Source organism: Pezoporus wallicus, unplaced genomic scaffold, assembly GCF_028554395.1.
Source record: "Pezoporus wallicus isolate ANWC-B61680 ecotype Strahan unplaced genomic scaffold, APGP_CSIRO_Pwel_v1 contig_5542, whole genome shotgun sequence".
In the NCBI taxonomy this organism is placed as follows: domain Eukaryota; kingdom Metazoa; phylum Chordata; class Aves; order Psittaciformes; family Psittacidae; genus Pezoporus; species Pezoporus wallicus.
This window is the reverse complement of record NW_026640165.1, coordinates 3,707,229-3,722,383: the sequence shown is the minus strand read 5'-3', so window position 1 is coordinate 3,722,383 and position 15,155 is coordinate 3,707,229. Positions and strand designations below refer to the sequence as shown.

Below are 15,155 nucleotides of genomic sequence, written 5' to 3'. Positions count from 1 at the left end.
TGTATTAGCAGGATGAGAGACAAGCAGCAAAAACAAACAAGAAGTGCTTCATACGGCTACAGGAAGAAACTTTTTCAACATGAGGACAATCAAGCTTTGGAACAGGTTAATCCTCCAAGATTGTGCAGTCTCCATCCTTGAAGGTTTCAAGACCCAACTGGACAAAGCCCTGAGCGACCTGATCTGACCTCAGAGATGACCCTACAGGATGGCCTGTAGAGGCCCCTTCCTCCCAGAATTATCTTATGTTTTATCCTATGATCCATCTTATGATTTTAGAAGTTTTCGTTTTCCTGAAATAAGTGAGGGATAGTCTTTCTGTGACAAGAGCTAAGGAAAAAAATTTCAGCATGTATAGCCACTTGGGAGCCTATAACTAGAAAGAACAAACTGAGAAAGAAGATGCAAAGTAATCTAAGAAAATATAATAGACTAAACTATTGTGCAATACAAAACATTAACTAGTGGAAAAGTTCTGCAAAACTCTCTAACCGGAGCCAAAGACATACTTGAATAAAACCCCCCAGATCACAAAAAAATATTAGTGGATCTGCTAAAGCAACAGATCATTTGACCACTGGTTTTATTTCTCCTCAAGGCTAATGGCTGTAAGCATGTCAGGAAGTGACTGTCATGCTGCTCAATGCCAACACGGTCTCTCACTCAAGAATGAATATGTGTTGTTATATTAGAAATAAACAGACACATTAAATAAAGAGGGGAGGGCGTTAAGATGGGTGAGGAAAGAAGAAGTAATAGATACTATGTGTCACAAAACCCAAACAAGAAATACATGTTTCTTAATAATATCTTTGACAATTTTGGAACCAAGAAAATGATACAGCCGGGATGAGTTTGTTTTCTCTTAAGAATAATATAGGGATACAAATACAATCATTCTTCCATTGCACTCTTGTGCATTTGAAAGACACACACACCTAACAAAAACAAAGCAAAACAAAACAACCTATTTAGCTCATATGAATAAAGAATTTCACAACAGGACCCTAACTGTTATCAAAGTACACTCTTTTAACTTATCCAGTACTGGTAGACCAGTACTTGCATCAAATGTAAGCCTATGCTGATGCATAAATCAAGAGAAATATTCTGCAGAGATTCTTCAACTGCACTTATCACCACATCACATAGTCCTCTTCTTTAAAATCCCCGTACAGTTTATTCAGACATCTCAAAGTATCAGTAGTCATACATGAGCCTCTTGTGACACACCTTCACAAAGTAAATGTAATGGGGCTGCTCCCAATCTGTTCATCCCCAGTCTGCACTGACATTGGGGATTGCCCCAACCCAGGTGCAGGACCTTGCACTTGGTCTTATTGAATTTCATAATGTTCGCGTGGGCCCACCTCAGAGTTGTCAAGGTCCCTCTGGATGGCATCCCTTTGGCAAAACAATCTTTATTCTGTTTTTTAACCTCTTCCTTTTAATTATAAGATTCCTTATTGGGTTAGTTCTCCCAGCCAACTCAACCTGCAACTACATGACCATTCTATCTTGATAAGTAAAGTGTTATCAACACAGAAGGGAACCAAAACAAGAGAATGGGAATAAAAAAAACAAGTAAACCATTTCATTTCAGCAGTACCTGTCAGTTGCACTGAATTAACTGTAACATCATTAGTCACACCACTGGCATAAACTTTCAAGCCTGCTTTTGATAGATGAGCGCATCCTTTTTGATAGATGAATACATCTAATTCATAACCATTCTATTTATATAACAGCTTAAATTTTCATCAATGCAGTTTAATTCCATTACAATTAATTTCAGGATTCTGCTTATCAGTACTTGACAGTTTTGTACCAAAACACAGTTTTAAGGATAAAATATGCAATCTCTGAACCTCTTTTTCTAGAAAAAAAAATAAAAATAACAAACACAGCAGCAGGCCTGTGACAAAAGATGTTCCAGAAACAGGTAAGACAGCTGGAGGGCTTGCATTTCTTTACCTGGCTTTCTTCCTTTAAAGTGGATTTCAAGTTCTTACTTTTGTCTTCATACGTTTTTACATATTTTGGGTATGTGGTCAAATATTTTAAAATGTAGTAGTTCTAAGAGACTGAAATAAGAAAACCGTCATTTTTTACAGGAACCAACATTAGAAGATGACTATGCTTTTCAACACTGCTACACAAAGCATTGAGCTACTTATTTGATCTTTAACCAGGAGACATACACGTAAAATACCTTAAAAGAAGTCAGACTTCTGGTTTTTTACGCAATTTTACACCAATTTTGTTACAAGTTTATGCCTTAGTCAACCTGCCTTAGCCAATGCAACATTTGTATTAAAACATAAGTCATAGGTAAGAATATGTTAAAGCACTTTTAAAAATACTAAGTACCGTAAGGAAAGAAATAACAGGCAACAAAATGCAATCAAAATAAAGAATCTGGAAACCATTAATTTAGTTTCACTGAAAAGTACAGCAGTACAGCTTCAATCCATAGGAATTTTTTTATGGTTATTCATATTTTATGATGATTTATTAATGATGGGAGGATAGCCATTTTTGACACAATCTCCAGAGTCTTTGCTACATGAAAACCACTTGGAAAACAAAACCTCAAATTTTCAAGCATTTCTCCAAAGCACTTCAAAACAAATGAATTTACATGAGACCTATCTAAACGATTGAATATAAGAAGTACAGTAGAAGCATTTGTCCATCACCTCATCTTGTAACAGAATGTTAGGAATAAGCTAAAGTTTTGCTATCCCTGCAACCATTGCTATTGTCATGAAAAAAAAAAAAAAAAAAACCCTGAAACAATTTCACAGAAAAGATCCTCTACACTATACAAGTAACTTGTTTGAATAGCAGAGAATAATCACAAAGAGAAGGTACAAACACAGAAAAAAAAAGAAGCAGCAGCAATCTGCTAAATATTTGTAACTGTAATTTATTTTCTAATCAGCTCACTGAAAGCAGCAAACGAACCCTGACTGCAAACATGTGCCTCCCAAATACTGCTAACAAAAAAAAAAAGGCCTTTGTTGCCAATGCAAAATACAAGTCATCATGTTTCAGAAACTTTCCATTTCTAGCAAATGGTCAATTTTGGTCCCATCAGAACCCAGGAATTCACAACAACTATCATTTTAGGGCATATATTCTGTGGTTACGAAATCATATATTCTGTGGTTACGAAAATTACTTTCTATGGCACAGATGGCACAGGTCTTAATGACACAGATCTGAAAAACAAATATTAGATAAATATTATTTGATGCCTAATGCGACACAAAGCCTATAAAATTCAATTCAGGTAATTTTTTTACAAATTGAGAGGTTTCTATTTTACAGTGTGTCAGCGCTGCAGCACAAAGTGTTTAAATCTGCTAAATATCAAATGCAGATATTTGGACTCTCACTTAATCCATGGTAGATTGTATGGATTCCTCACATAAATGCAAGATGTTCAGCTACATATTTACTATTCCTTGTAGATCTTTCTAATCTTCATAAACTTACATGACAGTGATTGCAAATGTGTACATACAAATCCATCATTATTAGTTGCAACTTGTTGTATTGAACAGAAAATGGTTCTCCCATTTATAGCTTCTCCACATGGAAGGAATTCAAACACGTGGTGAAGTAGCATCAGTATCAAGCTTTAAATAAATGTTTTACAAATATGATCATATTTTCAGAACTATTGTTTAGAGTTTGCTATATTAATGACTTTAAAATGAAGAAATAAGCCAGCTTTTCATCAGCTCAGTGAGGCCATTTTACTTTGAGACTTGAGCAAATGTTCTCCATGCTTGGTGACGGAGATGTCCAACATGCCTCTAGAATTGGAGATTTCAACTCTGCTCTCAAACACCATACTTCCATGAAACATCTGGCTATTTTAATGAAAAGAAGTTGCACAATTTTTTCCTTCCTTTTCCTTTCTTAATACTATGCCAAACTTCCAGCAGATTTCTCCAATGTGAAAATCTACTTCTCCCCTGTTTTTCATAGATGCACTCTATCTCAACAGCCTTAAAATATTTCAAGGCCATGACATTAATCAGTTAACTCTACTACTTACAGACGGGAAAAAACAATTTACCTGAATGCCATCAAGCAACTTGCTCATGCACCAGTAACTGTCAGCTTCTATGTTCTGCAGCACTTCTTCAGGCAGACTGGAAACATCAAAATTTTCCACTTCTTCCTCTTCTGTTTCAGGAAAACAGAAAGAGAATCAAGTCAATGAAGTGCACAGAATAAATAAAGCAAGGATGATGAAAATATCTGAAAACAAAGACAACCACTACTTATCTTCTAGTCAAAAACTTCAATGCACACTTACTTTAACAGGGACTAAATAAATCATTTATTGCTCAACTGTGTCACCTAATGGCTTTAAATGTTAATGAATACTCAATTTCTTGCAGACTGTGAAAAACCCAAACCATGCCCGGTTAACCAGAATTAATATATAATAAATTATTTCATTCTAAACATTTCACACCTGAAGGAGGATCATCAGAAGCACTTTGAGAGCCCTCAAGCTATGTATGAGCAATCTGCAGAACATGGCTGTGTTTGCATCACGTACAGCAAAATATGTTGCCAGTCTTGGCAGAAGAAAAAGCCTTGAAAAATGCTTTTTTAGAAAACCAGTGAAATTTATTTAGAAACCTGACTACAGCTTTTTAAGGAGGGTTTGTTTTTCAGGCAAACATTTGGAACCAGAAGGAAATCAGATAAAAGGAAACATGATTCCTACCCGTCACTCCCAAAAATACCATGATTCTCAATACTGGAAAAGCACAGAATGACACCTATTTAATTCAACACATGAGTATGTTAACAGAAATGTGCATTTTGCTATGAACTGAAATTTACCACCTAAGCCACACCATCTTACTTTTAAAGCATGGCATCTGAATAAATCCATCTTGAACACTAAATGTGCTGCCTTGCCAGCTAAAACATAAAGCTCCCGTACAGCCCTAGAAGAGAGTTTAACACAAGTTGGGAATGCTCCAAGTAAATGCTGTAGCTTTCCTCTTGCAGCAGCAGCTCAGAGTGTTTTACTGTATCAAGATAAAAACCAAAGATGTCTTTCCCAGCCCTGGTTTCTTCTCAAGGAGGGGAAGGTGCAGAAGAAAGAGGTGTTTGATTCAACTTAAACCAAAGAAAGAACTTTTTCCATTACACAACTGCAAGTAAACGGTAACAGAAAACAAGGATATGTGATGCCTTAAAACTCCTCTAATCATCTGTCTCATAGGCTTCTGTAATGACATATTGCAAAGCTAAGTACACCTTTAGATTGTCATGCTTGATTATGCTGCCTTAAAGCACTTATTTGTCAACTGGTAATAATCATGAGAATTACACGTTATAAAATAATTTTAACATAACAGTGATTTTACCACCACTAGCAGACACTGGTGGCAAGATGTCTACTTACCAAAGGCATTCTTGTTTGAACTGGTGTCCATATGTGGATGTGCATCTTAGTTTTGCATTATAAAGTATTATTCAGCTGCAGGACAAGGAGATTAGGCTGTGCTAATAAAAAACTATTGAAGATATTGGGAAACCTGGTAACTAAAACAGGGGATTGCAGCAGAGACTCCATAAAATAAAAGCATGCAATGCTCTCAGACATAGCAGGACCGTAAGCAATGCACCTGAAGTCACTTAGTGGGTAAAGAAATATCACCTTTGCCACCTTTGCCTTGGAGTTCAGTTTCAAAAAGCAGTTTCTAAAATGAAATTACCAAACAAGTACCCCACATATTTTAAAACATCCTATACAATAAATTCATCTATAACACTGCCTTGCAGAAGAATGAAGAAAAAGTTAGTAGCAGACTGCAACAACACATTTTTTTAACAGCCGATACTTCTGTGAGCAGGAAGAAACTCCTTATCCAATGTCAGCAGCATACTCCTCCCAGCAAAAAGGGGACAGACCTACCCCCCCAGAAGTAAGTATTATACTCCTCCCCCTGCAATGGACAGCAGATTCTCACAATTCTCTGTGGAAAACAGAGGCAATAAAGGCAGTAACTAGGAGGCAACACCCCTCCAACATCTTTCTGTTGAGTTCACTTACTTTATTAGACTTTCCTCATGAAAGACTGCTTCTAGCACAAACTTGGTTTCCTTTCACTCTGCAAATCCAACCCCTTCAGAAAAATCATGTTAAGAGAAAAGCCTAGCATCATATAAAAGACAAAAGTTTTTTCAAAGTAAAGATGCTTAAATACAATGGTGATGACAAGAGAGGATTGAAGGCAAACAGACCAACTCAACAAAAAACCCAAAACATGCAGCAATAAAAAAACTTAACTCAGGCTACACAAGTAGTTAAGGTGATATACATTTGGCAAAACCAAGCCAAACTGAACTGCCACTTCCACAGTTCAAAAAGAAGACAGCAGAAAGGTCCCTCAAAGTCTAGAAAAAACAGCAATTTTTTATGAATGTTAACATGTCCTTTACTAAGTCCACTAACAGAAAAGTTTACTAAGTTTACTCACAAGGCTTACTCCCAGAAAGACTAAAAATTATTAGACTTAACATGGACCCAAAACAAAAGGCAATTTAAGATGGCAAGTTTCATACCAGCCTGTGAAAAACTCAATATTATCTACCTACTTCCAATCTCATGTGCCCTGAGATTTCACAAAATAAACAAGAAAACCCCACCATTTTCAGAAGCCCTTTTTAACAGTTCAGAAATTAAAATTAAGCATGAATATTCCCATTAGTTTATAAGAGACTTTTCCAGACAGAAGATGACTTATGTAACCTCTACAGCAGGAACATTATTTTTGTCATATCCTATTCATGTTAATTCATAAATGCCTTACAGTTATGCAGTTTATGTTTACTATATAGTCATAAACCAGAGTCCCAGTGGAAAAGCATCTAGTTATTTTTTTTTCATTTTAACAGGTAAAAAAAGTGAGTAACCCATTCTCCCTAAACCTCACAATATCTACAGAAAAACCAATAAATGAACCAAACTTACTCATATTTATATAAAACAAAAACATATATTGAACTTTATTCAGCTTGAAAGAAGCAGTCTTCAGGCCTTCGTTCACAAAACATTTGCTGAAAGAATAAGATTATGACTACTTAGATAATGTTCCTTTGCAAATTTCCTGCCTTTGAGCAACTTTTCTTTTCATGATACTGCTATTGCATTTCTGAACAAAAAGGAAGTTATAAATTGTAGCACAACACAATAACTCCTCTACAGGTGGGCATGAAAAGATAACAAATGAATGAGCCTTTTTATCTTCTCTTTCTCATCTTTCTTATCTTACCTCTTTTTTGTCCTCTTTCAAAATCTACCATTTCATACCATATGCTCATACTAGCATTTAAACCAACAAAAAAGCTGAAGACACACCTAACCATTGGAAGTGGGTGTCTTCACCTCCCTCCACAGCCAATGCAGAAAAACAAGTAGTGACCGTGTCTTGTTCTAAAGCAGAAATCTAAAATAAATCAGATGAATCACATACAAAGAAAATCCTGGGTTTGTCAATATTAGCTATAACTTGAACTGAAAAGGAATGCCTTTTAATGCAGACCTCTAAACTTTGGAAGTCTATAAGGACCCATCAAAAGTATTCCCATCCTGTGACTGAACTACCTACAACAAGTGAAAACAGAAGGCTGCAAGAAAACAACAGCAGTTTGAGAAACAAGGCTGAAGCAGCTTGGACAGCAAAGATACGCAAGCATTAGTATTTTGGGGAAAAAAGTAGATTCTAATTGTTCTAGTAACAGAGGACTAGCAAATTGGAAAGACTTTTTTTTTATTCCCAGCCCATCCTCCAAAAATACACTTTTTAAGAAAAAATTTGTAATGATTCCAACTACTTTTCATCATGGGTATGTTCACCAAACACAAAGGATGTCACGACAGGCCCTTCTGAAAAGAACATAGGTCTGACGTATATTCACCATTCTAAGTAGAGTTCTCCTTTTTTCCACAGGGAAAAGAAAAATGGGTTAGAGACAGAAAGGCAACTATTATCAAGTTCTTTCTGCTCTAGTTTAGGTGACCCTATAAATCAAAATATACAGATGGCATTCAAGAACCGTTCAATTCTTTCACCAAAGGAATCCATAGTCCCAAAATATAATACCACAGACTCACAAGCTCAACCATTAGAGACATAAAAATAGCACTTCAGGGAAGCACTCATCCAGTTTTCTTGTTCTGTCTCTCCCTTTGGAAGAGGCGTTCAAGAACACTATACTTTTACATGGCTTATACTGACTTATCTTTAGTGTTTTCATAAGCCTCAAACATAAAACAGATATGCAGGATTTTTTATATGCTCTTTAAATATATAAGCTGCTTCCCATCCAATTTTCATTCCCATTGTGTTTCTCATGCATCAAGTCATCTCTACTAATGTCAGATAATAAAGCTTTGACATAAAAAAAAAGTAAATGTGTTAGACATTCAATTGTATTTCAGTAACACTCTAGAAGTATTTATCCTATGTAAAACAACTGTCTCAAACTTTTGCTTAAAACTGCGCAACTAAGTATTTCAAAGAGTCTGTCAAATTACTTTAATAACTAAAATACATTTTTCATTAGATCAGCTATGTAGCATGTTTTTGTATATGCTATATTACCTGGTACTTTTTTATTTAAATGAGGTATATGCTGAACAAGGAGAAAAATCCAGACGCTAAATCTACTGAAGAAGACACAACATTGCAAAAGCCACCAACCAACCAAGTGGTCAGTGACATGCCATGGTTTCTGCTGCATCAATTCACCTTAACTTGCTGCAGTTTTTTGACGAAGTTCAAAACTGACTCCTAACGTGAACAACCTGTTTCAGGGAGAGCTGAAATAAAAAAGGCCATCATTTTCATGACAAGCTTCAATTAAGGAACACTTGATTGGCAGACTAATACACAAAATATAGTCTACATAATGTTTATTCATTTATTTGTGTAGGCACATAGTGCAAAGTGCTGCTTCTTATTTCAATTTAACACTTGTGCTGGAAAACGATTGCAAATTCTTGTTTTAGATAAATTTAAATTTCTTTTCAAGGAGTGAAATCTGAGAGAACAGGAATATAAAGATTAAATAACAAGAATATGGAGGCAAATAGCAGGCCAATGTGTACATGTATCAATATCCAGGGAGAAAAAGATCACTGCAAAAATTCACAATTAAAAATCTCACAGCAACATTTCTTATTTTCTTCAGTTTCCTGCAGAGATCTTTATTGTGCTATCTATGTTATTGTAGAAGACAGTAAAACAGTTGCCCTGAGGAAAACTTCTGTAGAATGAAGTCAATAACATGCTGATCTGAATATGTGCATTGCCGTAAGCATAGTATTAGCCGTTTTTCACTCATTCCTAGCTTATGCTTCCAAAACTTCCCACAGTGCAAAAAAGAAAGAGTAACTTTTTCTAAACAGCTTTAACTGGATCCATTCCCAAAGGCAGAGACAGAAGGATGAAATGAAAAATTAATATAAAGTATTAATTACAAATACTTCCAAATGTATTTTTCCAATGACAACAGAAAATACACACACGCTAAACATAATACTGCTTTGTCTCCATTGAAAATAGATTTTTAGCCTAATTGCTGATTTTGGTGGAAGTTGTTAAAAATGTTAAAATCAAGTTCATGTCTCATCTGTGTCTTTAAGAAGTATTTGATTTCTTAAAAAAAAAAAAAAACAAAACCAAAACACACTAAAATAAAAAAGTGCTTAAATTCACCATTTCAGCACAGATCATAGGTAAAGCAGCTGTCATTACAGGCAGATCAAGTCAAACAATATACATTTTTGCATTAAAGAACTGGAAATTTTTAATTTCAGAGAGGATTTTATTTATGAAAAAATCATATCCTGAAATAACACTAAAATACTGAAAACTGATATGATTTAAATGGGTTAATGATATTGCTACAGTAACTAGCCACCCTCTTAATGCATCCAAACGGCCAGCTGTGTCCAACCATGTTCAAATGCAACAAACAAAAAAGCAACCTGCATTCAGAATTTCTTCTAAACCAATACTCAAGTCTTCACAAAATGGGAAAGAAATTAATGTAATGTGACAGTTTTACTACTTCATTACACTAAGCAAGCTCATATAAAAAATGTCTCTATTAAATAAAGCATACATTCTTTCAAAGGGAACTATTTTTTAGTGAAAGAGGCATTTAATTGGGTTATTAATATTTTAATTTTAGCTCTTTATCTTGAAATGGTGTCTCAGCACTCAGAATAAGGCAAAACTCAGATGAATGCACTGAAGTGGAGGCAGGGGATGAGACGGATGGCGATATGAGAAAGAATTAGTACACCTGCAGCCCAGAAAGCCAACTGTCCCCTGGGCTGCATCAAAAGGAACATGGTCAGCAGGTTGAGGGAGAGGATTCTCCCCTGCTACTCCACTTTCATGACACCCTGCCTGGAGTATCACATCCACCTTTGGGGCCCCCAACACAAATGGGCTGTGGAGCTGCCCTAGCTGGTTCAGAGAAGGGATAAAAGATGATGAGAGGTCTCAAGCACCTCTCCTATGAAGACAGGCTAAGTGAGTTGCGCTTGTTCAGCCTGAAGAAAAGACTCTGGGGAGACCCTATAACAGTCTTCTAATACCTCAAGGGGGCTTACAAAAAATCTGGAGAGGGACTTCAGGGGAAAACAGTGATAGGACAAGGGGTTACAGCATTAAACTGAAAGAGGGGAGATTTAGATTCTTTACTATGAGGGTGGTGAGACACTGGAACTGGTTTCCCAAAGAAGTTGTGGCTGTCCCACCCCAGAAGTGTTCAAGACCAGGTTGGACAAGGTTTTGAGCATTCTGATTTGGCGGAAGGTGTCCCTGCAGAGGTACTTGTGTGTATGAACTTTGCTTGTTGTAATCTACTTTAGATGTTTTATTTTCAGAAAGATCTAACCTGAAAGTTACCTGCAAAATATACAAACTACAAAACTATACACATACATATATACGCAAAACTATATTGCATGCAGAGATGCACAGTAACATCTACAGAATCTTATATATCCTACTTCAAACTCGGTTTTCAAAAAGCCTTCTGAAACAGCTATTCAGTCACTGCTGCATTAGTGCAATGTTTTCCAAGGAGATCAGGACATAATAGAGCATTTAAATGTAAATTTTTTTCAGTAACAATTACCTAATTAAATATGTACATAACCACATCAGTATCTCTCATTGAAAACAATCCTAATTACCTATTTATCTGATAGAAATAGCTTTTGAGCTATTAAGGATTAATCACCAAAGTAAAAAGTTCCCTTTCTTTACAATACTGTAGTCACAAAGGTAAAATTAAAACTAAAAAAATAAACTTAACTATCTCATCAGTCCAGGCTTAGGTAAACATGACCTTAATGCATTTCAAATATTCCCCTCTTCTGAGTCATGTTCTCCCATATGCAATGTATTGTTGACTTGTCTGGTTTAAGACTGTTAATAATATTACACTTGTTTTCAATTGCTCTGCAACAATTTCCTTAAGATGCAAATGGAAGAAAAATAAATATCCTTTCTACATCAGTATAAGAATGTTGTTTCAAACATTAATCATTTTACTTTATCAATATTAATTCTTTAAATATGAGAAATGTTATAAAATCCTCTGACCTGGAAAACAAGGTCAATCACCAGCTTCAAAAACATTGTAAGCTTGATTACTTTGACCTAATTTTTAGGCTCATAAAAATTAATATATGACCCTGAAAGTACTCTCAATTTATTCTATCACAAAACAGTAAATACTTCATACACTTATTCTCTAATTCCAGACTTTCCATAACAGCAATCAGTGAATCATTGAGAGTCTTTCTTCAGTGGGCCTACATGCTTGCAAATGAGATTTTTCTACTTAGGCTTTTTCCAGACTAGATTTTAATGCTAATCTTTCCCCACACACACACTAAGTAGTCCATAACTTGTCCTTAATTCCTACTGTACATACCATGTAGAAATAGGCCTGTTTTTAAGAATCATCAATTTATTTGAAAAATAGGGAAATCCTCACCTCATGTTGCATGTTAAATGATTCCTCATAGGCTGCAGACACAGATTACTGCTCAACAATTCAGATATGAGAAAGATTAAAAATATATTTACTACTTCAACAACTCTACCACCAAAACAGGATACAAAAGAGAACTAAGTAAATCAGGTGGCACCAACAGGTCTTTGATACATAGAACTTACATAATGCCAAGTATGAGACTGGCAGCTGAGATATCTGCCTGGTAAAAGCAGCTTACATTGAGAAAGAAAGGTATAAGCCACATCCTTGAGTATGACATTATTGTGAAAGAGGAGCCTTCAAAGCTTGTAAGATAACAGCTCTTCTTAAAAATGTATTTTAGCAACAATGAAAAACACAACATTCAGCACAAATGCTTCTCAGAGAAATCACTTCAATAGATTTACTGCTGTCAACCAAAACAGGTTGCCAGGGATAAGTGGTGCATGTGATATCAAATTATGGGACTAGTAATTAGCATCCAGTATGCATGATGAGCACAGGATGCTGATGAGCATTTTCTTAGAATGCCTGATAACGGAGTTTCCTGAGAAATCCAAAAGGTGCTTGGAGAATAGTAAATGAAAGATTAAAGGTTGAACATGTCTCCCAAATCATATCTTTTAATTACCTAGTTTTTGCTTATCACTTAGTTTTTTTTAAAGCATCAAGCTTATGTATGCTCATATGCACAAACACACAGAGCACAGAACTGCAAGAATGGGTAAGAGTAAATCATAGCGTGGTCAAACAAGTCTAAAGGAAGTCTCAGTAACACAGGCCTTACTTGTATTACACAGTCAGATTGGTTACAAGGCTATTTTAGAGACAAGCACTGTAGGATTGTATTTTCTTAAATAGAAGAACCTTCAAAAAGAATCCATAAGTTAATGTAAATTTAACAAACTGGGGGCAATATCAACTCCATTAAATGCAAATTTAAAAGATTAAGAAAACAGTCTATGCATCTACATATGCAAGGGTGAATTTGAAGTATTGAAAATTGATACTTCTTACATGATAGTATTATTACAAAAAAAAAACAACAAATGGTCTTGCACATAATTACTTAATATTATAAGGTAGGCAATGAGAACTCATTTGAACAATCTCATAAACAGAAGTATCTTTCATAAATTACCTGGATAACTTAACCAGGCTGAATGTTCAACTTGGGTAAATTTAAAAATAATTAAAACAATCCAAGAAATGGTATGTAAATATAAAACCTTTCTAAAATGCATAAGTTTAATTTTTTCAGTGATGAAAGACTGAAAAATTTACAATTGTCAAGTAAGCTCAGCAACCATTTACACGACAGTAACTCCATATAAATATAAATGCACCCAGTCATGAAAAAAAAAATTAACTTGTTATTGTCACTGAACTGAGCAACTAAATATATTCTCAAAGAAAAATAGGTGGCAGGGGAAATAACTGTTTTTCAGTGACATCAAATGCACAGCTCTGACAGTGGCAGTTAGCTGCAAATCCAATCTGTGCAATATTGGTCAAATTTCTTAAATATAGTGACTAGCTTCCTTATATTCTGATCCCCATGTCATTCACAATGAATAAGACAGACATCCACATAACAGACTTCTTGACTTATTTGCAACAGAACGTAAGTAACGTGTATTATTTGCACTTTTTAGTACAGATTGTATATACTGAATTAAAAGAAGCATATTTATAGAGAATGAATTCTTGACTGCACAGGCAGCACTATTTGTTATATTACTTGTCAAGTGCATTCCTTGAAAGCCAACCATATCCTGAGCTGCATCAAAAGGAGCGTGACCAGCAGGTCGAAGGAGGTGATCCTGCCCCTCTACTCTGCTCTCCTGAAACCTCACCTGGAGTAGTGTGTGCAGTTCTGGTGTCCTCAACATAAAAAGGACATGGAACTGTTGGAACAAGTCCAGAGAAGGGCCACGAGGATGATCAGGGGACTGGAGCATCTCCTGTATGAAGACAGGATGAGAAAGTTGGGGCTGTTCAGCCTGGAGAAGAGAAGGCTGCGTGGAGACCTCATAGCAGCCTTCCAGTATCTGAAAGGGGCCTATAGGGATACTGGGGAGGGGCTATTCATTAGGGACTGTAGTGATAGGACAAGGGGTAACGGGTTCAAACTTAAACAGGGGAAGTTTAGATTGGATATAAGGAGGAAGTTCTTTCCCGTTAGGGTGGTGAAGCACTGGAATGGGTTGCCCAGGAAAGCTGTGAATGCTCCATCCCTGGTGGTGTTCAAGACCAGGTTGGACAAAGCCTTGGGTGAGATGGCTTAGTGTGAGGTGTCCCTGCCCATGACAGGGGGGTTGGAACTAGATGATCTTCAGGTCCTTTCCAACCCTAACTATTCTATGATTCTTCTATTCTATGTTAATCTGCTGTGATTTACAATTTCCCAGTTAAGCTGCTACATACACATCTATGGCAAAAAAGCCACATGGCTTGCTTTATTCATCAGATTCAATAGCATTTTTACATGCTCTACAGGTACTTATCATTAAGAAATAATCCCACATGGTACAACCTCTAGGAAAAAAGAAAACTGCTCCATCTATTCAAAAATAAAGAGTATGATTTTTTACTTTCCTTCCTCTATGTTACCGTAAGAAAGAAGTGTCTTTAAATTAATTAGGGTTACTGTAACAAAATGCTGTAATAAAGTGACTTTTTACCTCCTAATTAACTGAAGATGGAACAAGCAAAAGAACATTTTTGAACTCAGATATGTCTTTGTTGAGAATACACTTCATAAGGCAGTATATGTAATAAGTATTGGCTTTTATCAAAACTAATTGCTATAAAATCATGAAGTATTTTCTGTTTCTATGAAATAAGGCAATAAAAGCATATGGAAGAAAAACTTTTGTAAAAAAACTGTTCTTCCCCCCCCCTTTTTTTTTTGTGCTAAATTACTGAATTTTTCACTTTTGCTTTACAATTTCAGATTTATAAAATTTCAGATTTTCCAAATTAAAAACAATCAAAAAATCCCCACAATGATGAAGCCCAATTACTTTATGATGACTATGATTTAAAAAGGTTTGCATTTAAACTTCAAGTGAAGCCCAAATTAAAAT

At 35.6% G+C, this 15,155-nt stretch overlaps 1 protein-coding gene across 3 annotated transcripts in view; it reads right to left on the bottom strand.

Moving 5' to 3' along the window:
* TBC1D22A (TBC1 domain family member 22A) overlaps positions 1-15,155 on the bottom strand; it is a 169,922-nt gene that overhangs the window by 99,402 nt on the left and 55,365 nt on the right. For 2 of the 3 annotated variants that reach the window (XM_057417910.1, XM_057417913.1), the window contains one exon: positions 4,091-4,200. In XM_057417910.1, the coding sequence (XP_057273893.1) occupies positions 4,091-4,200 (110 nt within the window). The remainder of the gene's footprint in view (positions 1-4,090; positions 4,201-15,155) is intronic. The other variant, XM_057417911.1, reaches the window with a different exon arrangement.